The sequence below is a fragment of the Triplophysa dalaica genome, chromosome 3 (genome assembly GCF_015846415.1).
Source record: "Triplophysa dalaica isolate WHDGS20190420 chromosome 3, ASM1584641v1, whole genome shotgun sequence".
Lineage (NCBI taxonomy): Eukaryota > Metazoa > Chordata > Actinopteri > Cypriniformes > Nemacheilidae > Triplophysa > Triplophysa dalaica.
The window spans coordinates 20,114,461-20,142,076 of NC_079544.1; the positions used below are offsets into that span (position 1 = coordinate 20,114,461).

The 27,616-nt window shown below is 39.5% G+C and overlaps 4 protein-coding genes across 10 annotated transcripts in view; 2 read left to right on the plus strand and 2 right to left on the minus strand.

Annotated features, from left to right (window-relative positions):
* Positions 1–11,285, plus strand: part of ece2a (endothelin converting enzyme 2a) — a 54,159-nt gene extending 42,874 nt beyond the window's left edge. For 5 of the 6 annotated variants that reach the window (XM_056744738.1, XM_056744737.1, XM_056744734.1 and 2 more), the window contains exon 4: positions 8,139–11,285. In XM_056744738.1, coding sequence (XP_056600716.1) covers positions 8,139–8,426 — 288 coding nt within the window. In that variant the 3' untranslated portion in view covers positions 8,427–11,285. The remainder of the gene's footprint in view (positions 1–8,138) is intronic. The other variant, XM_056744740.1, reaches the window with a different exon arrangement.
* Positions 11,286–12,869: 1,584 nt separating this feature from the next.
* On the minus strand, positions 12,870–15,361 carry camk2n1a (calcium/calmodulin-dependent protein kinase II inhibitor 1a). The gene is made up of 2 exons (XM_056744755.1): positions 14,878–15,361; positions 12,870–14,420 (listed from the first exon to the last, which is right to left on the minus strand). The coding sequence occupies exons 1-2, from the start codon at positions 15,044–15,046 to the stop codon at positions 14,350–14,352; spliced, it is 240 nt and encodes a 79-aa protein (XP_056600733.1). The 5' UTR covers positions 15,047–15,361; the 3' UTR covers positions 12,870–14,349.
* Positions 15,362–18,518: 3,157 nt separating this feature from the next.
* On the minus strand, positions 18,519–21,778 carry mul1a (mitochondrial E3 ubiquitin protein ligase 1a). Of its 2 annotated transcripts, none has more exons than XM_056744721.1 (5): positions 21,730–21,778; positions 21,149–21,290; positions 20,322–20,409; positions 20,087–20,207; positions 18,519–19,986 (listed from the first exon to the last, which is right to left on the minus strand). In XM_056744721.1, exons 2-5 carry the CDS (start codon positions 21,263–21,265, stop codon positions 19,269–19,271), a joined length of 1,044 nt encoding a protein of 347 aa, XP_056600699.1. In that variant the 5' UTR covers positions 21,266–21,290; positions 21,730–21,778; the 3' UTR covers positions 18,519–19,268. The 2 variants fall into 2 exon arrangements, with proteins under 2 accessions (XP_056600699.1, XP_056600700.1); XM_056744722.1 differs by lacking the exon at positions 21,730–21,778 and adding an exon at positions 21,660–21,684.
* A 201-nt stretch (positions 21,779–21,979) lies between these two features.
* Positions 21,980–27,587, plus strand: alg3 (ALG3 alpha-1,3- mannosyltransferase). Its single transcript, XM_056744708.1, has 9 exons — positions 21,980–22,343; positions 22,717–22,816; positions 23,587–23,734; positions 23,926–24,086; positions 24,330–24,450; positions 24,568–24,773; positions 24,948–25,023; positions 26,428–26,573; positions 26,684–27,587. Exons 1-9 carry the CDS (start codon positions 22,166–22,168, stop codon positions 26,850–26,852), a joined length of 1,305 nt encoding a protein of 434 aa, XP_056600686.1. The 5' UTR covers positions 21,980–22,165; the 3' UTR covers positions 26,853–27,587.
* The last annotated feature ends 29 nt before the right edge of the window (positions 27,588–27,616 follow it).

Genomic DNA, 27,616 nt, shown 5'->3' on the forward strand with positions numbered 1-27,616 from the left:
TTCATGCAACCGAGATCGGTATAAATCGCGTCCACTCTAGACTCCATACACATACGTGCACAGATGTGCAAACACATGTACATAAATAAACACAAATATATGCACGCATGTTTAAACACATGTTGGTGCTCACAGTCAATATAGCTTGCAGATGTGAGTGTATGTTTATAATTTGTGGGGGCTGTTTAGGGTCTCTATAAGAAGAGAATTCTGGAAATCTAAAGTGTTCGTAGCCATCCAAACTGGGACCTTATATATTTTTAAATTGCCTCATGGGCATCCTTGTGTGCATGTTCTGCATCATGGTTCTAGCATTTATTGATGACTCTGATTACAGAGATGTCCTTTAAAAGGACATTTTGTCAGATTTACATAACTTGTGTTGTTTTATCAGGCTTGATAGGTTAAAAACAAACAGGTTGAGATTTTGTGCCAGCGGGTAACGAAGTGTCTCTGAAATCTCAGGCAGTTTGATCGTCTAAGAATGGTTTTCAGTAACTGGTTTGTACCACAGGAACACATGCTGCTGAAGCTGATTGGAAGAGTTCACTCTAAATGATTGAATTCACAACAGACACGCAGGAAGCAGCTCCACTTAAGCAAAGCTACACTCAAAAAAATGAACCGTCGCTGCTGTTAGTTTTACTTCACCCATCCTTGTTCACAGTACATGAAGAATGCAAGTGACTGAATTAACATAAGTTAACTATGTTATTTATACTAAAATTTTTGATCTGTCAGCTTTACTTAACATGTGTTTGACTGGTCAACAAAACCCTATAATATTGGACCTATTGTTGAGTTTACTTAATATAAACAAGTTAATTCAACATGACTGGTTGAGGGGGATTTTCAGTTCCCAGCATGCTTTACGTAATACTGCATTTAGAGAGTAAATTTTGAAATGTAGTCTTATTTTAATTGTTTTTCAGTTTTGTTTGTGCTTAATGTTCATTTATCCTTGAGCTTTAAACGAGTTTGTTGTATTTTTTTAGTTTTAGGGTTGCCATTGTTTTGAACAGTGGTACATATGCTTAGGCTGTGAGAGGTTCATGCACACCTGTGATGTATATTGCATCATTCAATGAGCTTTAACTAGTGCCAGTACTGAGATGCCTCTCATCTGATTTGCTCATTGTGTTTTGACTTAAATGCTGTAAGTCTGTATATAATTTATGTATGACAACAAAAAGTAACATTGAGAATGATAACTATTGGGATAAATACTACAGATACATTTAGCTGGTGAACACAGAGTGAATTTTCAGCCGGAGCAGGTGGCTGCGGAAATAAAATAAAACATAAACAGTCCCGCGCAGACCTCTCACTCAGACTGTTCAACAGGAATGGCATTACAGTTAAAATGCTTGGGAAGTGTGTGTCTTGGATGTGACAAACAAACAGGGATGAATGGATGGATAGACAGATAGACCTTACACAAAATTATTTATCATAAAAAATTTAAATCAATGCATTATCAATGGGAGGCCTGGGAGGAGTTCGGCGAGGCCATGGAGAAGGACTATCGGTCGGCCTCGAAGAGATTCTGGCAAACCGTCCGACGCCTCAGGAGGGGGAAGCAATGCCCCACCAACGCTGTTTACAGTGGAGGGGGGCAGCTGTTGACCTCGACCGGGGATATCATCCGGCGGTGGAAGGAATACTTCGAGGATCTCCTCAATCCCGCCGTCACGTCTTCCATTGAGGAAGCAGAGGCCGAGGGCTCAGAGGCGGACTCGCCCATCACCCGGGATGAAGTCACCGAGGTAGTCAAGAAACTCCTCGGTGGCAGGGCACCGGGGGTGGATGAGATCCGTCCTGAGTACCTCAAGTCTCTGGATGTTGTGGGGCTGTCTTGGCTGACACACCTCTGCAGCATCGCGTGGCGGTCGGGGACAGTGCCCTTGGACTGGCAGACCGGGGTGGTGGTCCCCCTTTTTAAGAAGGGGGACCGGAGGGTGTGCTCCAACTACCGGGGGATCACACTTCTCAGCCTCCCCGGGAAAGTCTATGCCAGGGTACTGGAGAGGAGAATCCGGCCGATAGTAGAACCTCGGATTCAGGAGGAACAGTGTGGCTTCCGTCCCGGTCGTGGAACACTGGACCAGCTCTATACCCTCTTCAGGGTGCTGGAGGGTTCATGGGAGTTTGCCCAACCAATCCACATGTGTTTTGTGGATTTGGAGAAGGCATTCGACTGTGTCCCTCGCAGCATCTTGTGGAGGGTGCTCCGGGAGTATGGGATTCGGGACCCTTTGCTAAGGGCCATCCGGTCCCTGTACGACCGGAGCAGGAGCTTGGTTCGCATTGCCGGCAGTAAGTCAGACTTGTTTCCGGTGCATGTTGGACTCCGGCAGGGCTGCCCTTTGTCGCCGGTTCTGTTCATAATTTTTATGGACAGAATTTCTAGGCGCAGCCAGGGGCCGGAGGGCGTCGGGTTTGGTGACCACACGATTGCATCTCTGCTCTTTGCGGATGATGTCATCGTGCTGGCCCCATCAGACCAGGACCTTCAGCATGCACTGGGACGGTTTGCAGCCGAGTGTGAAGCGGCTGGGATGAGAATCAGCACCTCCAAATCTGAGGCCATGGTTCTCAGCCGGAAAAGGGTGGCTTGCTCACTTCAGGTAGGTGGAGAGTTCCTGCCTCAAGTGGAGGAGTTCAAGTATCTGGGGGTCTTGTTCACGAGTGAGGGAAGGATGGAGCGGGAGATTGACAGACGGATCGGTGCAGCTTCTGCAGTAATGCAGTCGCTGTACCGGTCTGTCGTGGTGAAGAAGGAGCTGAGCCGCAAAGCGAAGCTCTCGATTTACCGCTCAATCTACGTTCCTACTCTCACCTATGGTCATGAGCTGTGGGTCATGACCGAAAGGACAAGATCCCGGATACAGGCGGCCGAAATGAGCTTTCTCCGCAGGGTGGCCGGGCGATCCCTTAGAGATAGGGTGAGAAGCTCGGTCACTCGGGAGGAGCTCAGAGTAGATCCGCTGCTCCTCCACATCGAGAGGGGCCAGCTGAGGTGGCTCGGGCATCTTTTCCGGATGCCCCCTGGACGCCTTCCCGGTAAGGTGTTCCGGGCATGTCCCACCGGGAGAAGACCCCGGGGAAGACCTAGGACACGCTGGAGGGACTATGTCTCCCGGCTGGCCTGGGAACGCCTCGGTGTCCCCCCGGAAGAGCTGGAGGAAGTGGCTAGGGAGAGGGAAGTTTGGGCATCCCTGCTTAGACTGCTGCCCCCGCGACCCGGCCCCGGATAAGCGGTAGAAAATGGATGGATGGATGGATGGCATTATTAAATCATTAGGATAGAAGAATAACATTTCCTTCAAAACCTGTGTAAGCATTTTCTCTGTTGAACTCAAAACAAGATATTTTGAGAAATGTCTCCATGGTTTTGTGTCCATACATGAAAGTCAATGGGCGCCGGTGTTGTTTGGTTGAACTGTACCTTTAATGTGTGTCATGTTCATTCCCTCTTAGCATGTCTTGTGTTAATTCTGCAATTAGTCAATGGAGCACGAAAGTGTTCAAACCTCTCTTTAAAACCAGGCCACGGTCTCCCGGCCAGCAGCCAAATCAGACACGCTGAGGGCGGTTTATCAGAGCAGGAGTGCCTCTGACTTATGTTGCTAATGGACCCTCAAAGTGCTCTGAGACTGACACCCATGTCTTGCCACAGCCAATTAGGACAAAACTTGAAAGTAGTCCAAAGGTCTTTAAAGAATCACTATTAACTTTAACAAGTATTGGCAGTTTGTCATATATATATGCCATAAATGTTGTCACATGACTCTTTGCGCTGCCTCTTTGGTACGCGCTGATTTGTTACAAAACTCATAGCTCTGAAAAGCGAGGTGTGCTATGATTGGGCAGTTAACCAGTGCGTAGTGATTGGTCGAATACTGCAAGCGTGTGACCGAAATTTTACGCCTCTTACCATATTTGGAACATCAGGTTACAAACCAATTGTGCTGACAGGTACACAAACCTTACTTGCGTATACATTTGGGCGGTTTTAGTCTAATCACACCACGAACTGACGTAGATTCCTGGGGGTGTGGTTACACGAGGCGTTTCAGGCAGGTCTGGGTGAGCATTCGCTTTTAGATAGAATGCATCTTTTGTTTCGGACACTTAAATCTTTGCAATTTTATGTATCTAATACCTTTAATAACATTTCCAGTTAATTTGTCACAATTGAAAAATTTTAGCACCGTGTCTACACTGGACAAAATGTCTTGTTCTAATCGAATTGATGATACGCACAATGTTCTGATGTGTTCTATTGTCTTTTGTTGCATCGCGCCACGCCGCGTCTGGTGTAGACATGTTGTACGTGCTTTATATTAAGGGATAAAGTCCCAAAATGGGACATTATATGTACAGCCACAAAAAAATAAAGAAACCATTCCAAGTTTTCATTCACTCAGATGTGTTGTGGCCATTCAAGTCCTTTGTCTGTTGAATTTCAACAATATCAAACCTCAGGAGTGACAAAGTCATCTAACAGCAATGTGAAAGACTCACAGCATGACAAGATGCATGAAAACAAGGTTATCAGTATCACATAATCTTTTCTTTACTTTTCCTAAATAAATGTACAAATATTATTGTTGTATTGCTCGAAAGTGAATATGAACTTGTTTTCTTTACAGTATTTGAGGTCTGAAAAATACAGTACACTGTTATTTTGACATGTTTGTCCTGTTTTTTAATTTTCTGAAAATAAATGCAAAAAGAAATAATGTTTTTATTTGAAATGTGGGAGAAATATTGTTGGTCGTTCACAGAATGAAACAAAAACAATTTTGCATACTGTGTGCACTATATAAACGGTATAGTAAAAAAGAAAACTAAAGTACAGTAGTATGGTTTTTTGAATATCCTTGAAGATAAAGGTTTGGCCAACTGTAATCTAAGATCCAAACTAGACAAAAAAGTGAGAATAAAGTGAGAATTTTCTTAAATTGCTGTGCAGCATGGGCAAAAGACAGCAGCAGGTTTCTTCGTATAAAGACTTCATTTCATGTTGTGATGTGCTCGATGAATGCAGGGTGCTAGTGTAATGAATGACTCATAGACTAGAACAGAATTTAGTTCAAGAAAGTTGAACGAGTTCACTTTACGTTTTGAGGAGCAGGTTATTATTATTCTTAACAGATTGCATCCTTAAAGTGATACTTCACCCAAAAATGAAAGATCTGTCATCATTTACTCACCTCCGAGTTCCAAATGTGTTTAAATGTCTTTGTTCGGATAAGAAAGATATTTGGAAGAATGCTTATAACCAAACAGATATTGACCCCCATAGTAGGTAAAACAAATTTTTTGTTCTGTTGAAGTCAAAAGAAGATTTTTTTCTTTTTTTAGAATGTAGGAAAGTAAACAATTCTGGGGAACTTTTGACTTCCATTGTATTTTTTCTTCTATGATAGTCTATGGGGGGCAAAATCTGTGTGATTATAAGCATTCTTCCAAATATCTTCCTTTGTGTTCATCAAAACAAAGAAATATATAAAGATTTGGAACAACTCTAAGGTAAGTAAATGATGACTGAATTTTTTTGGATGAAGTATCCCTTTAAAATGAAATTTGTGTTTCTCTGATTTAGCTATTTTCTAATATTGAGAACAGTGAATTTAATCTTATTGTATTTTATCCTTGTGTGAATAGGCCTGTTCAGTCATCTCTTCATATTAAGCCTTGACTGATGAAAGTATTTTGCATATACAGTGGCACTTAAAATTATGCAGTTCACCTTTATCGCAAAAGGTAATAAAATGACCTCATCACCTGTGAGGTTTTGTTCGATTTATCTGTAGTTCGACAGCTTTCATTGGAAGCAGTGGATCTGGATTCTCTGATGGCTGAATGCTGATATCACAGCTGTTAGCACGCTAGAAACCATGCAGCCAAGAAATATCATTTTTATTTAATTCTGTCCACAATTCTGTGTTGGTTAGCTTCACACACACATACACACACCCTGGACAGATGGTGGCTTTAAGCTCAGGGTCCTTGAAGGAGACATTCACAGCGGGAGGGAGAAAGTGAGATACTAACCGACATGAAGACAAGCGCATGCTGTTGCTAATGCCTCTGGAGGATGCTGGGAGTTTCTTCGTTAAAGTAGTTTCTGCCAGTTAATGAGCAGGAGAACGATTCTAGGTCATATTTTGACACGTTTTTGCTACCTCACATGTACAGAACTGTGCACGGTGAGAAGATTGTAGCACTCATATATTTCATTTTTCTGATATTTGCTGCATTCTTCTGTGTCTAACGATATATGTGACCCTGTCTGAAAACTATGATTTCAGTCTTTGATATGGTATTACTCAGCCAGAATTAAAAATGTTTTAAAGTTATATTTTTACCGTCAACGTTATGTATGCATTATGTATTCAAATAACGCGTTAAAATATTTAACGCAGCATCCGTTTATTTTGTCATAATTTGTCTAGCGTTACATTATATAATCAGGCCTTTGAACTATTTAGGCAAGATTTAAAACGGTTGCTTTGACGCGTTCAGTGTAGATAGCAGCTTCTAGCTGTGGGATGCGGTGCAGCGCAGCAGCGGTCCAGTCTGGTGCATACAGTCACAAGCTAAAGCCTGCGTCAGTGAATCTGTCAGACAGTGCACCAGTATTGAGTTCTCTTTCTGGCTTGAGCAAGACTTCCTCATCATCAGTACAGATAATTTATATTTTGTGCATTGCAGAAGTTTTTCAGCTAGGAAGCTATGGATTTCTCACACACGTTTAGACTTTATAGCATTAGATGGGCCATCTGGAGCCATCATACATGCCGACATGTTTATAGTCAATGGTTTAAATGGTCACCTGCGTTTGATGGCCCTGCTGTTCTCTGTCACGACGTCTTTGAACAGGAACAGAAACACAACTTACCTTGGCAGAATCAGGTCAACATATTTCTTTTCATTTAATGTATCTCTCTTTCTCGTGTTAATAACTAAAATGACTTGCATATTTATTCTCATGTCTGGGTTTTTGTGTTCGTCTGAAAAAAATATGTAAGAAACTTTGATATTAGCCTGTGCGTGTGATTTGTGGTGTAGTGTTCACCTTGAGACTGGTTTGGTCTTGTTCCAGGATCAGCGAGTGGGTGTCAGCAGGTCATTCATCAGAGGCGGAGAGAGATCAATAAATCTGATCATTAGTCTCATCAGCCTCTCACAGCGCCATAACATCATCATCATCATCATCTGATTGGTCCGCAGCTATTTTTTATGTTTAAAGCAACTTGTAGTGCATTTGAGCTACATATGTGATCCTGGATCACAAAACCAGTCTTAAGTAGCACGGGAACATTTTTAGTAAAAGACAAAAATACATTATATGGGTCAAAATTGTCTATTCTTATTTGATGCTGAAAAACATTTGGATATTGAGTAAAGATCACGTTCCATGAAAATATTTTGTGAATTTCCTACGTTAAGTATATCAAAACTTTATTTTTGTGAGTGGATGCCCTGCTACAGTGCCCCTGATTAACAAAAAGGCAATTTTCTCAATATTTAGATTTTTAGATTTTCCTATTCTTACAATTCATACATCAATAGAAATCTTATTTATTCAGCTTTCAGATTATGTAAAATCTCAATTTTCAAAAAATTGACCCATAAGATTTTGCGTACAGGGTCACATATTTTATCACCTAGGGTCCGAACTCACCAAACTCTACCAGCTCAATTCGTTTTTTTTAGATTAACTAATAACATTGAAACTTGGCTAACAAGACAAAAAACATCATTTTTATGGAACATATATTTTTTAAGGAAATATCTTTTTAGTTTTAGTTGTGTCAAAGCATCTCCATTAGAGCTCTGCTCTTTCGCTCGCTTTCTGCATATTCCATGCTTACACCTGAAGGTGTGAATTATTTATTTCTTCAGGCAGAGGCTCTCACACTTACCCCACATACAGTCACACAACTACACAAACAATAACACAACTACACACAGACACTACTTACTTATACACTTATATAAAAATACATTTACACTCATGCACACAGAAATAAGCGTGTGTGCTTTTCAGCTGTGTTTCAGTGTTTTTCATGTGATGATGGTGGGTAAAGTCAGAATTGACTCTCGCTGTTTGTATTTCTCTCCAGGTCAGTCGTGTTTTAAAGCCCGGCGGCCGCTTCATCTCTGTAACGTTTGCTCAGCCACACTTCCGCAAAAGGCTGTACTCTCGGGCGGAGTACGACTGGTCCATCAAACACTATCACTACGGCAACAGCTTCCACTACTTCCTGTACGTTCTCACCAAAGGGGAGGAGCTTAGTCTGGAGGACGCGGAAATGGAGAGAAGACTGCGCGCAGAAGCAGAGACACCGCCAATTGAAGTTATATTTCAGGAAGTGGATTCTGAGGATTTCCTAAATAACATCGGGCTATAGGTCAGATAAAGCAGAACTTTTTTTTTTCGGCTTCAGAAACAACTCAAACATGCCACAAAAATGTAAATACTTTGCCTTCTCATTCCAAAGTCATCTAAAGTTCTATGATGGCTTTTTAGGACTGCTGTTTACTTTCCCTCTGCCATCACAAATATGGACCATGATGACATAATTGATATATTATTTTTAATAGTCTGCAGGTTAGGACTGAAAGAGGAATGGATCAACTGTTATACAGGGTAGGATACATACAGCAACCTTTGGAGATGCTGATCTCTGGTTCTGTGATGGCAGTATTTGAAATGTGCTAAAAAATAAAGGAAAACACAGGAACTTCCCATCTGTGATGATCAGAACTTAAAACTGTCCCTTACATTTATTGGTTGGGTGAATTCTATATTTGAAACAACTGTGAACAACTTTTTAAACGTTTTAAACAACTTTTAACTAACTTCTGAAGGTCTGATGTGTTTTACATTGCTCTCTTTATTTTTTTTTTACATTTTACCAGACAATTCTTTTATATGCAGGCTTGCGTGTGCTCTCTCTCTCTCTCTCTCTCTGTGGCCTGTTTTTCTCAGTGTGATTGTGTTGATAGGCATGTCAAGGATGATTGCCTGACACTTGCACACTTTTGCAGAGACAAATCTATCACAAACTGCTTCTGAAACAATAGATAAGCAAACAGGAAACAAACACCTCTTCTTCTGTATGCCAGATTATGACAGACGTGCGTGTGTGTGCGTGTCTGTGCGTGTGCTCTTTAGGATGAGAAATGGCTGCCGTGAATTGAAGGAGGCCATTAATAAACTAGAAATCATTTATTTTTAATTTCGCTCTGAAGTGTAATTACTGTCTATTTTTAAGACTAGGAAGGTGGCTGACTTCCTGCGCTCCGGAGAGAACAGATAAAAGTCACAATCTCACACTGTGATTTGCAGTATAGAGAGGAGTGAGCCCCAAACATAGTATAGATGGAAACTATGTGACATTTGATAAAATCAAGGAACAAAGACGACTGTGATCCTGTATGTGGAAAAAAACTTTCTTTGTATTTGTCTTACAGTGTAAGATTGGGTTTCATAAAACTGCATTTGCATCTGTACGTGCGAGTGTAAGATTCCCATTCAATTTTGTTGTAGATGTTTTAGCACATTGTTATGCCTGGGTGGTCTTATTGACCCAGATCTAGAAGCACAGCATGATGTTTCTATGATGTTCTTGTGCTGATAAGTCTCCTTCAATGTAAGTCTATAGGAATCCTTATCAATTTTATCATCGGTCAGGCAAAAGCATAATACTGATAATATTGACTTTGTTAGTGGCATTATAGCAGTGGCTCACGCTGCGTGAAGCACCAGCAGCAGCATTAAAGTCAAGTGTGGAATTAAATGTGTGACCTCTGAAAGCTGATAATGTAGTCACAGGTCTTTCCCCTTCACTGACGTTCTATGCAATGACGTCAGGGCAGGGCTGGTGTCAGATGACTGCTGATATCAGGTGACCTGCAGGTATCGGGTGTGGATTTATCCTGCGATCGTATCCTCCCCGCACTGGCACGATGCGGTACACAGGGCTCTTCAGGAACCTTGTGCACCTACCCTAACTGGTGTTAGGTGCACAAGGTACCTGAAGATTGTCTTGACAGAAGACCCTGGTTTCTTAATGCTGGTTAATTTCTCAAATTTATAAATTCAAACCCCATATTTATGAGTACAAATGACATCAATATCAATATTAGGAACTACTATAAATTTAAATGTTGATATCTCAGTTTACTTCAATTGTGATGTCACCTAGCACATGTCATTATACATTCCTACCTGCTTGTAGTCTGCAGACAGATCTTTTTTTCATGAATAAAAGTCTTGTCATGTGATTAGAAATGATCATATGATCTTTTCATGACTAAGATTGAGATGCTGTCTCTTCAGCTAAGTTCTCATTGGTCCAACTTCCCATTCTCTTGTCTATGTAATGGACAAATGTGTTATGCTGGGGGCAGGGCAGGACAGACCATTACATCATCGTCCTGAGGCGGCAGCCAAGCAGGCCCATATTGATAGTGGATACGTAAACCAGCTACCCAGAGAGCTCTACTGACAACACTATGGTCAACATTGCATTAAGTGCGGCTTTTATTTCTGGCCAGGTTATAAATAAAGATGTTAAGGAAAATTACAGGTGTATATGTTGTCATGACCCGACCTCACCCCTAAAGCCTAACCCTAAAATGTTCTTACATGTTAATTCACGTTGATCATTTGAGGACCATAAGCATGAATTTGGTTCTTAACATCTTGCGACACAAAATATTCACAAACGTCGCCTTTGTCAAACTGTCAAACTTTTCAACATAAACGGTTAGGTCCATAAATATTTGGACAGAGGCACATTTTTTTGTTAGTTAAGCGGTTTAAAAAAATATATTCAAATTACAGTTATATTATATAATGAATATTGTCTTGAAGTGCACACTCACAGCTTTATTTAGAGTATATTCATATCCAAAGTTAGCCCGTATCTGTAAATTAAAATTGATTCGACTGCCCAATTACTTTTGGTCCCTTGAAAAAGGGTGAGCTACATACTAAATAAAGCTGAGAATTTAAGACTATATTTATTATATTACTTTAAGTTGAAAATATTTGGGTAAACAGCAAAAATAACGTTATAAAAACTCTTTTGTTCCTCTGGCTATAAGGTTGTTGGACTCAAATGCAAAGGATGGGACTGTGTAAGGGTTATTGTTTATGGATGATTGTTATTTATGTTGGAACTTGTTTGTACAGTTTTACCTGTATTGCCCAAAACAAATTTCCCTTAAAGGGACTAATAAAATATTAATAATAAAAGTAACATGTATAATTTACTGTGAGAAAATATATGTAACAGTCTCTAATGAGAGAGATCAAAGCTGAATAAAATCAAGGACAATGCTCTTTTAGATCAAATGTCTCTCTCTCTTTCCCAGAGCACTCATTCTTCGAGAATCTTATGTCATCTCTCTTTCTTATCACATCATCATTATCTGCAGAGAGTTTGGCTTTCCATGGGTCAGAGCGCAGTATCTCTCAGTCACTCTCGAGCTGCCGCGGGCCGCCTGTCTATTCAGATAGTGTATCTGTGATCTCCAGCTCTGAGCATCCTGTGTGAAGCGGTGAGGGTTCCCCTGGGCATTGGAACCATTCAGGAACACTGAAACAGCCATGAAGGTGTATTAATAGACTGAGATGGTGAAGCTGAGTGTCCTTGACTTCGATTGAGTGATGGACGTTCGGCAGTGAGAGAGGTCCTTGTTGATTCATGTGAATTTGTTAACAGACAAGGATTCAGGAGTCTGTTCTGTGTTTTTAATTCATCCTTTTGTGATTACAGCGCAGAGGTTGTGGGTTCGAATCCTGGTGAACACATATTCTGATAAAATGTATGTATGTTGAATGTACCAAAAGTCAATTTGGATGAAAGCTGTTGCCGAACACAAAATGTTTATTTTTGTTATCTTCTCTAAAAATGTGAAGGATCAAACTTTAGCTTGGATCAGTTGAAGTTATGCACATTAAGTGAGAAGTGTTCTTTAGGATTAAATGTATACTGGGATTGAGAATGGGAGTTTAAATTGATTTAGGTAAGCCTGACTTATTTTCAGATGGATCCCAAGCCTCATTGGACACATTGGCCGTTGCTGACAAAGCGGCTCGCGGACCTATGACGCCATCGATTCTCCTCTTCATGCACAGATTTTGTGTGAGCGGTGAAGGAAAACGTCAATATTATTGTCAAATTTAACTGCATCAGACTGTTCAGACCATGTTGTTTCAGAATGTTTGATGTAAACAAGAAACAGCATGTGTTGCACCAGCTGTGCAAAAGCAAGATTGCGCTGAATAAATGAATTCTGTACAGAATACATTAAGTAATGACGACTGACATCATGATTAGGTTTTCAGAAGGCCAATTTAGCTTGTTCTTTTGGTTTGTTTCAATGGACCATGAATTCCCTATCAAAGAGAGTTATCCTGTCAAATAATTATTAATCAAGATCTAAAATCCAGCTGTGTATTTTGTCTGCAATGAAAAACCTCGCATTTTTATTATTGTCAACTTGAGTTCATGAAGTGCTTAAACCTCAACGCCAACACTGAAGGTTTATAAGTAGATGTCTGCTGGTCTATCTGCAAATTCCAAGGTTAGACAACCATCCTTTATATAAATTATATCCCATTTATCAGGATTTATATGGCCTCAATGCTATCAAAGTTTTACAGTAGTTGTTTCACCTCTTGATGTATAGTGTAGTTTAACCTGTTGGGTGTGATGGGATACATTAAATCTTGTTTGTTTATGGGCCTATATTGGATTGCATGAGTTAACCAGTTGGCTGTGTTGTGTTGTCTGTCGCCAGAACAGCTCCCATGTCAAATGATGACAGAAATGCACATCTTTATGTTCCACCATTTATTAATTCACCAAATACAGTGAAAATGGTATTTTAATATGCAATGATTCATTCTTAGAATGTCATGACATTTTGTTACTTTTTTGCTTAATAAACGATGTTCCATTATTGAAAAGTATTAAGGTTTCATGCACAACAAACCATAGTCAGTTTCTTTATAATGGTACAAAACAAACAAAAATGGAAAACGAAAATTAAAAAACAAAACCCGTTGAATAACGCGTTATTTGAAGATATTAGTAAACAGTGCAGTAGATTTCTAATATCGCCATTTTCTAACAATTTCACCAACAAAGCTCAAGTCACAGTATACGATTTCCATATAACAATAGTTCAACACGAATGTGTGCAAAAAACCCGAGAAACATTCATTCATTAAGTCTTTTTTTACTTTCAATAAAAAACCCTCCAACCAAACTGAATAATCCTCTTTTCCTCCGAAATAGAAACATCATTGTTGATTAATTTAAGGACGACATACTAGCATATTTTTTTAAATATTTAATATAAAAATACAAATGTGACTTTTTTTTAAAGAAGCGTGCCAGGGTAAGATTTGTGGTGGCACCTTTGTTGGCACCGAAGTGTAAGTTCATGCAAAGAGATGGACACAAGGTGAGATGATGATTGGAAAAAGATCATCAAAATATAAAACCAAAACACTTGGAAGAAACCAAGACATGTTCACGAGGGTGTAATGCACAATGTTCCTCTGTGCTGTGATGATGCCTATCCGTGGCGCAGGTGCTGTGATACGCAAAAGCAGCTGCAGTGAAGGGCAAACAACGCAAAGACTATACGCGTCAACGCCTGTGGGGATGTGTATGATACATACTCAACTTTTGAAATAGAACATGATGCAAAAGAGCAAAAGAAAATATTCACATTGCACCATCCGCGTACGTACGTATAGAAGTTCGGTTCACTGTATGGGTGATAAATGTCTTTGTGTCTAGCGTGTCTCTAAAAAGCAGCAGTCGGATTGAAGTCGACGCTTAATGCAGATCCAAAAACGCGCCTTTGCCGCCTGAATCGGTGTGTGTCTTAACAGGAAGGTTTTTAAACTAAGATACTGTACAGCTATAGTTTAAGATGCGATTCAGTCTTCGGTTAAACTTCGTTTTGCTTACATCGCTTCTGGAAGATGATGGTTGTGGAATTACAATGACATGTCCATTCACGTTTATTCACATGAGCCTTGAGAGCGCAGCCTCGTCATCTCAGACATCTTCCCCAAAGCATCATTCGGGTTTCGTTTTGGGAGAATTGCCAGCAAACCCCAAGTAAATGTCGTTCTTTTCATCTCTCCCTTCTTGAAATAGCTTTTCCCTTTTAAATCTCCTCTTGGTTCGAGCGTCGTGCCATCATCTCTCCATCTCTTTGCAGTCTTCTTCACATGCGCAACCGACAAGTGCTTCAAATCGGTGATAAAAAATTGAAATGTCTGCAAGGCATTGCTCGGCTTTAAACGCCTGGTGACGATTTGTCGGTCATACCTTTCAGCACCTCGTCTATTCGGTCGTCCTCGATGACCACTGTGAATACAAAAGACAGCTGATGTTAAGACTTTGTACACTTTAACATGTGTAGCTTATATGTAAGTTTGGAGAGCTTGCGGTTTGCAACTGCGCAAATTAGTTTTGAAGATTCTGCTACTGCGCGAATTAGACACAAACAAATAAAAATATTAAATACATTTGCGTATCAATATTAGCAATAAAAATCATTCGTATGACGTTTTTTATATATTATGAGAACGACACAAGCACGGGATCGTTGAAACGTTTTCTGTTAGATGTGTTACCAACGTTTGACGGATTGTTTTGTTGGTTTTACATTTGCCTACAGTCACGCGCTAGTGGCTAAATATAAAAAGTAGTCTTAATCAAATGACCATGTAACTTAGCTGTGTTGTTGTGCTAAGTTGTTGTTGTGTTGTCTTTGCGTCTGAACTTGGGTAACATTTTGGGTATTATGATGACGCACTCTCACCTCTCTTCGCTCTTCCGATCTGTCCAAGTTTCGGGGGTCTTTTCCCCTGCGACGCACCGAAGAACGAGTTGGTGTCCTGCAGCCCGCAGCTGAAGGACATCTGGCTCACATCGTTGTCCCCTCCGTATCCGCTCATTTTCCCCTCGCTGTACGGCAGAACCTCGGACATGGCTGTTGTGAAGGACGAGCTTTTGACGCAGAAATCGCTAGAAAAGAGAGTCACTGTATAGGCAGCGACGCTGGATATGGCAACTCTTCCCCCAAAAGAAGTGGACTTTCTTGGTAGATATCCTCTCGCGTAAACGTCCTCGCACGGCCAACTTCCAAGCGCGTTCAGGACTGGAGTGATCGGTGCAGAGTGCGTCGTGAAGTTTGTGAGAGAGCGCGTCTGAGTGTGCGACTACATCCGCGGTCGTGTGAAGTCTGCTGTAAGGTGCGGGAGATCCCGCGATCATAAAGGAAACCCGGGCGGAACGGTGAAGTCATCTATCTGGGCGTGTGTTTATGTGTGTGTTTAAGAGAGAGAGAGAGAGAGATAGTGAAACTCCAGTTGGTGCAGGGGTGCCACCATCAGGTGAGAGTTACACAGCTGAATTCACTGTAATCTGTGTGAGGATTTTTAGTGAGCCTTTGATTTGAGATCCGAGAGAAGTGTGCATTATTTATTTGTTTGTTTATTTGAACTATTTTAATTTACAACCTCAAGTGGGTAACAATAACATGCACATTAATATATTACATATACACATACATATTTAATTCAGTATTCATTTCAGTATCATTTTGTGTACGTTTATGCTTAAACAGACTTATAAGATCCAAGTAGTAAAAATGTTTCAAGAAACGTGCGAAAAAGTTGGCATGCTGCTTGAATGTCAGCATCCAAATTATTTAGTACTTCATTTTTATAAGTTGTATGAGAAATATGAGAAAAACATGGCTATACAACAAAAACAGTCCAAAACTAAGTTCATTAACATCTTATTTGTCTTCTACCCATATAACACACTTGAATGGTGTGTTTTGTTCAGTAAACCATACTTGGAGGGTTTTTTCACGACGTCTTTAATTATATATTCACATTTTAATATTGGCTTCCTGTTCAAAAAATCATTGTTTAATTCGAGTACACTCAACAGATTTATTCACCACGTTCCATCTCACGGTAACGCGACATTTCCGCTGTGCAGACGTCATCAGCGCACGTCAGCTGGTTTGTCCTCGATCAACAGATGCCGGAAGATGTTCGTCACACATGTCTCGTCTACGATATTTCTTTTAATTACACGGCTAATTTGAATGCTTGATTCTGATTGGCCAGTCGCGACATTCCAAGGGTTACTTTAAAACACGAAACTAAACGGCTTTTCCTCGCGGAAGGTCTGCATTCTGTAAAAATGATGTAATTAAATGTTTTAAATTCACATTTTATGTCCATATTTGTTCTCATGGGGCAAGTGGCCGTGTAATAAGCGGGATAATGTACAAGCAGCCGGCTGTTATCCTGAAATAAGCCCCTTCAGATACAAGAAGCCTGATCCTGATCACACTGTCGGGGCTTCTTTCTGCGATTACCGGCTGTCTGTACCCCTTACTCAATGAACTAAATTTAAATGAGGGCCACGTCTAGCTGACAGTCTGCCTGTAGGCACCTGTCTGTCTCCATGTCTGTCCATCCATTAGTTTTGAGAACCACTTCAGCACCATGGACAGCGCCCCAACCACCGTTTTGGATTATGCAGATTATTAATGTTTTTTATGCGAGTTAACGCGAACATTAGATTGTTGGCATGGCAACAGTTGTCAGAGGACTGCATTTTTCCAAACTCATTTTCATATCTTCCATGTTTTACTGAGTAAAAGCACAAAGAATTGTCAGGAAGTCTGTCACTGCCAAAGTATATAAATGAGTACAGAGAGATATAAAACAATGGTGGTCTCTTTTTGTTAAACCCGGCAGCCAAGTTCCATATGTTCCTGGGTTAAGTCCAAGATCCTTGTTTGTACCTGGCAGCTGGGACTGGGTTAGGGGCATGTTTAGCCTATATTCACCCTTCACTTATTAGGTAATTTCTTCAACATGATTGTTGTTCCAGGACCAAAGACCTTTAACCGGACCTGTATCTAGTTTTAACCTATACGAACACATAACTTTTCTGTAGCTCAGTGGTAAGAGCATTGCGTTAACAATGCAAGGTTGTCGGTTCCCAGGGGATACCTTAGTATAAATGCAAATAATGCAATGTAAGTCGCACTGGATAAAAGCGTCTGCCAAATGCATAAATGTAAATAAATAACTTGAATGTCGTATGAAACTTAACTTGAAAATGCAATCGTTTAAATAGCTGCCTTTACTTTCCAGCAATTAATTTCAGTGACAAGTATAGGCTTGGCCTAATTTGTTTTAGTTTATTGTGTCAAAATGCTTTGTCAATACGGTAGAATAGGCTCTGCAGACTGCACATTGACATATTCAAGGTCAGTGACTATTTCTTTCTTTCTTTATTTGACAAGTTGTAAGCAGTGAATTGTGTAATGGCAGACGTGGGCTGTGTGAAAATGTCCTCTAGGAGAAATGTGTGCGGTCACAGTGGCCTCTGCTGACTCATGAATTGTAAATGCTGACTCATTTTCCAATCAGGAGAAAAAACACCTAAACTCAAAATCTAAAAGTCTCAAAAGAACTTCACTAAGAGCAAAAAAAGTGATGCAGAAGAGTGGGTTATTGGATGTGCAGATGTATATGGGATAATGATAATATAATGTATGCACTTCTTTTGAAAAACACGTAGAACACAGAATCTAAGTAGTCTATTACATTGATCCCTCACTAACAATGTCCATAATTATTAAGATACAGTAAAATATAACAATGAAAAATATAAAATTACAAAATATTTAGATTTGATAACACTGTAAAGCGAAAAATGATGAAGTGAACGAATAGCTCATTTAGGCTATTCACATTTTAACACTTTTTGAATACTTTGACAAAATTACAGTTTGCTTGGAAACTAGATAGTCTGTTCAAATGATATTTCATCTCAAACTTGCTCTTCAAGCTGTTTTAAGTACACTATTTCTTAAATGGAGTTGTAAAATGCATTACCATGGTAGAAATGAGTGACAAAAAAGATATGTAAAGATGAATATAAATTCTAATTTCAACAAATCTGGTTTATGACTGTTTACAATTGCTGGATTTGCTTGACAAGTGCATGCAGGTTTATGAACATCATCATACTTTTCCCTCGCTGAACTACTATTTTCTCTGAACTTTTGTGCGTTTGTCACATGCTATCATCTTGTATTGCCTGTGTGGACAATCAGTTTAGTTGTTTTCTATACAGTGATAAAATTAAATTTGCCAGTGTATCTTCTCCCCTCCAGCCACTGCACACTTTGCTCCTCCTTGATATTTTAGATCTTGAATGTCTGTGTTAAATTAATGAAGAGGAAAAGGCTGTTGGTAAATCCAGTGCAGAACAGGGGCAAATAATCTCAAAGAGGATAAGAAAATGTAGAAGTATGGACAAATAAATATTTTCATCTCCCGTACAGAGACTCTTTGCCCTCTAGTGGTTTCATTAGAAATGAAAAGAACTGCTGGTAAATGGAGCGTCATCAGGACTTGAACTTGGTAAAGGCTTACTGAGGATCTTCCTGTTTTATATTTATTGTTAAATACATTTTTACAGTACCTGTGAAATTTCACTATATGGGACATAATCTCAAATCACAAAGATTTGCAAAAACATCATATACACAGTAGTGATTAATTAGAAGGACAGTAACCAAAATCCTTAGTTAAACAATAGACCCATTTCCAAAATTAGTTTAAAACAAACAGGATTCAACAAGCTTAGCACTGCACTTTCACTTGTTATTTAAGGCACTAAGCTGAGCATATTAAAAATGATCTTTATATTTGCATCATCATTCTCAAGCTGTGTTTTTGTACATCATCAGGTACATTTATCAGTATAATAAATGTTCAATGTGCTTGTTGATGTTGCAAAAAAAATCAGCTCAATTAGACTAAAGACTAACCATTTTAACACATGCATGGCAAACAAAGGTTTATCGGTGAGAGTCATAGTGAGGCTTTGTGCAAATATATAGAAAACATTAGATAATACCTTAGTACTACCATGTTGAAATGTTTAAATGTCTCGTGCAACTATTTCTAGCCCCCGTTCACAATATTGCAGTTCTGATATTTGTGACACAAGTGACTGATTATCTAGAATTTTGTTGCATTTGATTCAGTCACAGGTATATTGTTTACTGCAGTACTAGTTTTTTAGTAGCATGTTAAAATGTTTTGATGTTTGAAGCAGTTTCTAAAAGCAGTTAAATTCAGCCAACCACACAAATCCACTAATATACAATTATGCCTGGTACAAAGGCACCACTCGTTTGATAACCTGTCTGCAGATGGGACAGTAAGGTTGGGGCAAGGCCTGATAGCAACCAAAACAGCAGCACACGTGTCCACAATCCAGCAGCACGCAGCTTCGTGGATTACTCAAGCATATGACACATGCATTCTCTGAAACGTCCTCGCCGTTCTCTTCCAACCCACTGTTTCCAGCACCCATCAACTCAAACTCCCTCCTCATCTTTTCTTCTTCCCAACGTAGCTTTAATTGTCTGTAGTACCTGCGGCCCACCCATAGCAGCACGGCCACGCCTGCTAGAGCGCAAACGCACGACAGCACCTTCCATACATCGGCCTGCACCTCCTGCTCCAATAGCAGCGTCTCAAAGTCTTCCGTGCTCATGAAGTATTCAGAGCCATCTGTGGGTGGGCGGAGTTTGGGGAGACGGTCGGTGTCCAGGATGAGCTCTCCCACTGCAGTCAGGGATGCTCCGACCTTTAACATCTCCTCTGTTTCTAACTGACCTTTGGGTTTCTCTCCGCTCAGGTATTGACCAATCAGATCTGTGAAGCCATAACTAGCCTGGTGGAACTTCTCATGGACGACTTCCATCTTGGGGCCAGTGGCTTCCAGAGGGCAGAGCACACGCACGAGCGCCTTGTTAACACCCTGAAGGTTGAAGGGTACAGCATTCACACGCTGGTGAAGAACACGCTCGCTGTCTGTCCTACATGATGAAGTGCGGAAGAGAATAATGTGTGTGTTTGGAGTTGTAAAATGTACGATTTGACTGACTTATATACATAATAGGGAAAGAACAGTCTTACCACGTGCGCACTAAACTATTCCAAACAAGTTTGTGTTCCCTGAGGACTAGTTTTTGGATGACACCGACACTTCCTTCCTGAAATTGACTCCTTAATGGTTCTCCTATAGGCTGCACTGTACCTACAGAGATGGAAAACAAAGCAATTGATAGTTGAAGATAGCAAGAGTTAAACTAAGTTGAATTAAAAATATTTTTTATTAAACAATTTACAGATGATGAAGAATGAAGATTACCCTCGATAACCACGTACTGCAGACATTTCCCTGGGGTGGCGTTTAAAAGATCTGCCAACTTCTCATCCAATGGCAGTTGTGGAGCTCCCTATCATATAAAACTGTTTTCAATTTTCTTTTAATGGTAATTATTCTACAGATCTTTCAATAATGTCTCCCTAGCTGGTATGTTAACAGTGCTCCAAATGTACTTCAGACATATTATTTACAAATCTCATAAATGTAATTATGAGAGGCCGGCAGATCCTCAAACCGCTATAGTGGGAAAGGGGTGTACAGGCAGGCACAGACCCCAAGGGGACCCAGGTTATAAGCGTCATGTGCAGGGGCATAATGGTGTCATGGAATAACAGTGGGTTGTAGGTCACCCTTGCCTGGGGCTCATCCCATGACATTCGTGCCATAAACCAATAGCCTAGTCTAGCGTCAACCTACTTACCTACAATATTTCAAAGGTGTTTTCTAGGCATCTCGTGAAAGTTCGAGGAATCTAAATGGCATTCTTATAAACTTCTTAAATGGATAGTTCACCCAAAAATTAAAATTCTGTCATGATTTGCTCACCCTTATGTAATTTCATACCTGTGTAAATGACTTTGTTCCGATGAACACAGAGAAAGATGTTTGGAAGTTCCGGGATATCATTGACTACCATAGTGGGAAGAATTACATGGTAGTCAAAGCTGAAAATTACCAACATTCTTCCAAATATCTTTCTCTGTGTTCATTGGAACAAATAAATGTATCAAGTTTGAAACAACCTGAGTGGGTGAACTACCCCTTTAAAAATGCTATTGTGAAACAAAGAACACAGCAATGTTACTCACATTAAGTTTGTCCACAGTTCTGCGTTTCCTTTTGTAAATATAGTAAAGCAGACCAGAAAGAGCCACACTCGAACCCAAACACACCACCTCCAGTGTGCTAATGTGAAAATCCTCCATCGTCCTCCTTCTCTTGTCTAAAGTTCTGAGTACAGAGTGAAATCAACAAGAACAGATGTAAGGAGGCACAGAAAACTGTTTTACTTTACCAGGATAGTTTATTATAGAGGACAAGTCAACTGGTCTGATGGAGTAAATAAATGCCCCTAAGACTACCAAACCACTAACGTTACATCTACATAATCACAAAAATGTTTAAATAGGCTAAACGACACGACAGCACAAATTCTGCAGCATTAGCAGCACCTCATATTCCGCCAAAGATAAGTTCAAATGACAGTGTTTCCATAATAAAACAGTTAAGTGAATTAACCAAACAAAGTGAGTCATTTGTTCGAGACTGTCAAGGCGAAATATTTGCTCTACAAATGACCGTAGACGTCTCGAAACTAACCCGTTGTCTTTTACCGCACGACCGCACAACCTAAATAAAGGTTAGAGACGAATAAAGTGCAGACATTTACCTTTAACTCCCACAGACCTTCATAACCGGAAGACGAGAATTTGACTTAGTCACGTGATACGTAAACACGGCAGTTTTTTGGCAACTGTAAATATTGCCCGATGAAAAACTTTGATTAACTTTAAAACAATTTGCTCAGTCCACCATTATTTTTAATTATTTTATATAGAATAATATTTTGGTAGAAAGACATGTTTGTTTGTTAGCAGTCAGGTGATGTCGGTTGTTCTGGTAGGGCTAAGTTAACTGACTATTTAAAGCCAGGAAAGTGAAGGTTAAAAAAATGAAGAATTCGGTTCTGCAGAAATATTAAAAAAGTGTGAATAATCGGTTTTTGGTGGATCAATGCAACCAGCCGAGGGACTTGTATTTTGAAACTTAGGTTTGACGTTTGTTTCGAATTGGGGTTAGTCGCTGACTTCATCAAAGCGGCCAACATGGCAGGAGGCAAAAAGAAATCTTCTTCTTCACCGTCAAGATTTTATAAAACACTTTCCTCTTTATGGCAAGACAAACACTTGGTGTTGTTTAAAGCGGAATACACGTTCTTGATCACGACCGTGCTCTGGTTCTTGGAAATTGGGATAAACATATGGGTGATCCAAAGAGTTGCATGTAAGTTCAGAACAGATGATATACTTCCACGCGATCCCTGAATGATTAAACTGTATTGTTTATTGCTGTTTAATGGATCTGCTGTCAAAAAAAGACACGTATTGTGTAATGTGATTTGGAGGGGGTTTTATGCACATTATTCATTCATATATATTAAGGTTTCCTTTTGAATCAACTGTTACAGCTAACATGTTCAACATATTATGTGTTAAGTCAGTGTGGTTAACTTAGATGGTGTCCTGGAATTAAACACGTGTACACGTCAATCTCGCAGTACTTACAGGCACATTTGACAACATGACACTGGCATGCAGTATGAACTGACAATATGCCATACCAAAGTAATAAGTTGTGTAATAATGTTTGTGTGTAGATACGGAGATCGACTGGAAGGCATACATGGATGAAGTTGAAGGAGTTATAAACGGCACATATGACTACACACAGCTGCAAGGCGACACGGGGCCACTTGTGTAAGTACTGCGTGCGTGTGTTTTCGCTGACCAAATGGCAGCTGGAGAAATGCAAATACACAATTCTATTCAAAGGTTTAGCATCCAGTCTTTAGGGGAACATTAGTCACCATTTGCCTAGAATTTACAGATGTTCTCTCGGCTCTTTTCTCAAATTCTCAAGTCTTACCCTGAGATATTTTTGTGATTATTCCACAACCATTTTTCAACCAAATATTTTCTTAAACAATATAGTCTTGTAATGAATGAAACCAATACGTTTGCACAATTATTTTTTTACTTACAAAACTATTTTTTTACATGAAGCATAAACTTTGAGGTTTGTAAGAGAAACATTTCCCCCTATTTTCCCTGAACATTTGTGTGGTCAACATCTATTGAATCAAAGAAGAAAAAGAACAAGAAAGGTGCACAAAAGGATTAGGAATAATATATCATGATCTACATCTGTGCTTGCAGAATTCATTTGCCATTCTTTTTTTAAGTATATAAAATAATTTTGTTTGTATAATGTACACATATTGTGGCTTTCGGATTTCACTTTCAGCTTTATATCCGAATGCAGTAATGTCAGTTCTGTTTAGCACATTTTCCCACGTTTATTCTATTCGGCAAAAGTGCAAATAAGTGGAAAAACACTTTTTTTTAATGTATACAGCAATAGCATTTTAAAGTGACTGAATTACACGGATATCTACTCATTGTATATTTCTGAGCATTACATGACCACTCCCAACAATTTACTGTATATTTATGTATTTGGGTTTCAGGTATCCCGCAGGCTTTGTATATATATTTACAGGGCTGTATTATATTACTGACCATGGGCAGAACATTCGACTGGCCCAGTACCTGTTTGCTGTCTTCTACCTCATCACTCTTCTGCTTGTTTTCCGTATTTACCATCGCACTAAAAAGGTGAGATGATTAAGTGACCAAGATCTATTTTAAACCTCTTTGATAAGCAATAGCTGCTTCATCATGATTTAGGTGTTGAAATTTGTTCTGCTCAAAGCAACAGTTCACCTTCAAGCAATTGTTTGTAAGAAAGTGTCTTGTTATTAATAGTGCTGATCTGTGTGTTCATATTTGTCGTCTGTCTTCTGTAGGTTCCACCATATGTGTTTTTCTTCATCTGCTGTGCTTCATATCGGATCCATTCTATATTTGTATTACGTCTTTTTAACGATCCTGTAGCCATGATGCTTCTTTTCGGTGCCATCAACCTCTTTCTGGATAGCCACTGGACTCTCGGATGTGCTGTCTATAGGCAAGTACAGCGAATTTTACTCTGCTTGAAGAGACAAGTGAATGGCGATAATTGAGGCTCAATTTTTCCCTTTTTAAATATAATCCTGTTTCTATACCATTATATATATCAATCGTTTTACTTTATATTACAACGTATTCATGAATGATTGTACTATTTAGGATTGGAGTTTAGGTTTCTCCCAACTCAATAGTATATGTACAGTATGCGCATTACGCAAAGCTTTTTCTGTTCTGTGGACAGTTTAGCAGTGTCTGTGAAGATGAATGTTCTTCTCTTCGCACCGGGTCTGTTATTCCTCCTCCTGTGTGAGTTTGGTCTGTGGAAAGCTCTGCCCAAACTCATTCTATGTGCTGTTATCCAGGTTAGACACAAACACAGATTTACAAAATATGCAGAATTGAAGTCATTCAACTGTCACACTTTGTTTTGGCTGTATGTAACACTGTTACATATCTTCTGTCATTTCTCTTTTCCACAGCTGCTGTTGGGGCTGCCGTTTCTCCTGGTGAACCCTGTAGGTTATGCTAGTCGGGCCTTTGACCTGGGCAGGCAGTTTCTTTTCAAGTGGACTGTGAACTGGCGTTTTCTCCCTGAGGAAGTGTTTTTGAGTCGATACTTCCATCTCGTCCTGCTTCTGGCTCATATGACCACACTTGTCCTTTTCGCTCTTAAGAGATGGAAAAGGTAAATGAAAAACGAAATAATTCGAACAGATTTAAAAATAATTGTATTATGTCACAGTTGTGTTTTAACAGATTTTAAAAGAGTTGAGATTCTCAGTATTGTGTTTTGGTACAAATCAGATTTGTTACAGGTGTGCTGGTCCTGATTGTCTTTTGAAATCTGTGCTTATTACAGGCCTGGAATCAGTATTTGGTCTATTCTAAAGGAACCCTCTGAGAGAAAGGAAAGTCCACAGAAGCTCAATGCTGATCATATCCTTTAAAGGTGCTGTGTTACAGTTTTGGAGTATCTTTTGATAGAAATGCAATGTAATATACATAACTATGTCTTCAGAGGTGTATAAAGACATTACATAATGAAGCGGTATGTCTTTATTACCTTACAGCGTGTCTACACCGGACGCGACATGACAACCTGCTTTTTCTTAATGGGTCCACATTCCAGTGTGGACATTATTTGAAATTATAATGGGTTTCGTGTCTTTTGTCGTGTCGATTCGCACCTGTCGTGTCCGGTGTAGACACAGTGTTAGAATGAACTTTTTCTAGGGCTGGGAATTGATTGTAAAAATGAATCCATTCCAAGGCATTGGGCATTTATAGGAATCAACTCCTCTTAAGAGCCTTCATAAGCACAAGCCCCGCCCCGTTGCTGATTTCATCACTATATCACATTAGTTACTTGTCTAACACAGTACAGACTTCAGAAAAAACGAATGGATGAAGTCTAGAGCTGTGGAATGACATACAATATTCTACATATTTAAAAGCAAATGCTTTTTTTGCAGATATAATTACATGTATCCACACATTAAACAAATCATATAAGTATGTTTGACTATAAACAGACCTTCTTCTCTTTCTCTACCAATGACCTCAGTATGTGCGTGAAAAGAGTAGCATATACTGTATATAAAGCCTAACAACATATTTACTTGGACATCTGTTTAAAGCTGTTAAAGCTGGACAAAACTTTTTCAACACCTGGATGCACTGTTTTCATTTAACATTAAATGAGAAGACGAGAAGGAGCAATAGCAAAAAATGTGTCTTTTAGTCAGTACAAAGAAAAAGAGCTACTTGAAAAAGAGATGCCTGATCTCTAGAGATCTGTCTGGCATTTACACTTACATAGGGTCTACACCGGACGCGACATGACAAAAGACATTAGAAACCCATTTTAAATCATTGTAATTTTTTATTTTTGTCCACACTGGATGCAGCATGGCATGATGTGATGAACCCATTAAGAACAAGCAGGTTGTCTCGACTGGTGTAGACATAGTGTTACAGAATATGGAAAGAATAGTAACAAGTGAAAAATGGAAATGGTGGGCCGATACCAAAAATTTGGGATGTACTCTGCCAAAAACCGAAATAGTTTTATTTAAATGTATTACACACACTTAAAACACAAAAAATAAGGAGAACTTATTTGAAAACAATACAAGATACATTATTTTTCCTTGGTCATTGCAACACAATATATTTTTTTACAAATCATCTAAACATTGTAGTTTTAGAATTTTTATGGAATTATTATATGGATAACAGGACTCAAGTTATATTCAAACTCAGCAGCTCTTGCTAAGACATATAGCAGTTCAGACAAAAATGACATGATACAACTTAAAAAATCCTTAACCCAGCTCATACAGACGGCTCTGATTCTGTTCACCTCTAACTTCATCGGGATGTGCTTCAGCAGATCTTTACATTATCAGTTTTATGTCTGGTACTTCCATACGCTTCCATTCCTGCTGTGGAGTGGAGGAGTCAAAAAGCTTGCTCACCTGCTCAGGTAAAACAAACACAGAAACCTTTGAAAAAGAACTTTCAGTTTCAGTAAGAATTTCTCAGTTTCTCTTCTTTCGTCTGTATCTTTCTCAGTCATCTATGTTTTGTTTTTAGGGTGTTGATTCTAGGTCTGATAGAGCTCTCCTGGAACACTTATCCCTCCACCACATACAGCTCTCTCTCGCTGCACGTCTGCCATCTCATCATCCTGCTCTGCTTGTGGATTAACCCGACCCCTACTCTTCCTTCTCACCGGCCAGAAAACAAGGATAAGAGACAGTGAACCCTGGCCTGACCCGTGGCCTCCACCCCCTGCAACGGCCCATAAGAGCCGCTGGGTACCCGTCCACAAGAGCCTTGTACTTTGGGTGCAAACACGGTTCATGGTCTGTGCCATGACACTCAAGTCAGTATGTAAATTGATAACGTATGTTGTATGTATATGGTAAATATATGTTACGGACAGAGAGTTTACATTGTTTCTCAGGATTTTTTGAGCCCTAATGCTCGGTCCAGGAGGATGTTGGAGGCTGAAATGTGAATGTGTGGATTTTAAAGAAAAGGATGTTTTAAAAAATGTATTGGTTTGTAAAACTGCATTTCAACAATCTGAGAACTAAACTCTTAGCTCTGTTATTGGCCAATGAACACATTCAGGATTGTTTTTTAGTATTAAGGGCCTATGATAGTACTTTGACATTAAGCTTCTTTTTCAATTACAGCTTTATTGATTTAATGTCAAGATATTCAGGGATCGTTTCCATTTTTACTTTCATAAGCTTAACAATCTCGCCAAAATTTTATGTATAGGGCACAAAGCAATTGAGTAGGTCTGCTTTTGCATTTCTTTAGAGTTTGAGTTTAGCTCTTGCATTTGTTTACTGCCTTTGCTTTTTCAGTCTGTTGTGTTGTTTTTCATTTTCTGGAGCGTAGAGTGAAATAGAAGGATGTAATGCTCACATTGTTTTTGGAGTGCGGTTTGTATTTGCTGAGATAAAGTGTGATTGACTACGCTTTTCTTTGTTTGGAGTTGGGTTTTTACTTTCG

Coding starts and splice junctions, on each gene's coding strand:
- camk2n1a (XM_056744755.1), bottom strand. CDS start 15,046: ATGTCCGAGGTTCTGCCGTACAGCGAGGGGAAAATGAGCGGATACGGA. Junction 14,421..14,877: donor GATCGGAAGAGCGAAGAGAG/GTGAGAGTGCGT, acceptor TTGTATTCACAG/TGGTCATCGAGGACGACCGA.
- mul1a (XM_056744721.1), bottom strand. CDS start 21,265: ATGGAGGATTTTCACATTAGCACACTGGAGGTGGTGTGTTTGGGTTCG. Junction 20,208..20,321: donor GCAGTACGTGGTTATCGAGG/GTAATCTTCATT, acceptor CCATCTCTGTAG/GTACAGTGCAGCCTATAGGA. Junction 19,987..20,086: donor AATAGTTTAGTGCGCACGTG/GTAAGACTGTTC, acceptor TTCATCATGTAG/GACAGACAGCGAGCGTGTTC.
- alg3 (XM_056744708.1), top strand. CDS start 22,166: ATGGCAGGAGGCAAAAAGAAATCTTCTTCTTCACCGTCAAGATTTTAT. Junction 22,344..22,716: donor GGTGATCCAAAGAGTTGCAT/GTAAGTTCAGAA, acceptor GTTTGTGTGTAG/ATACGGAGATCGACTGGAAG. Junction 24,087..24,329: donor CTCGGATGTGCTGTCTATAG/GCAAGTACAGCG, acceptor TTCTGTGGACAG/TTTAGCAGTGTCTGTGAAGA.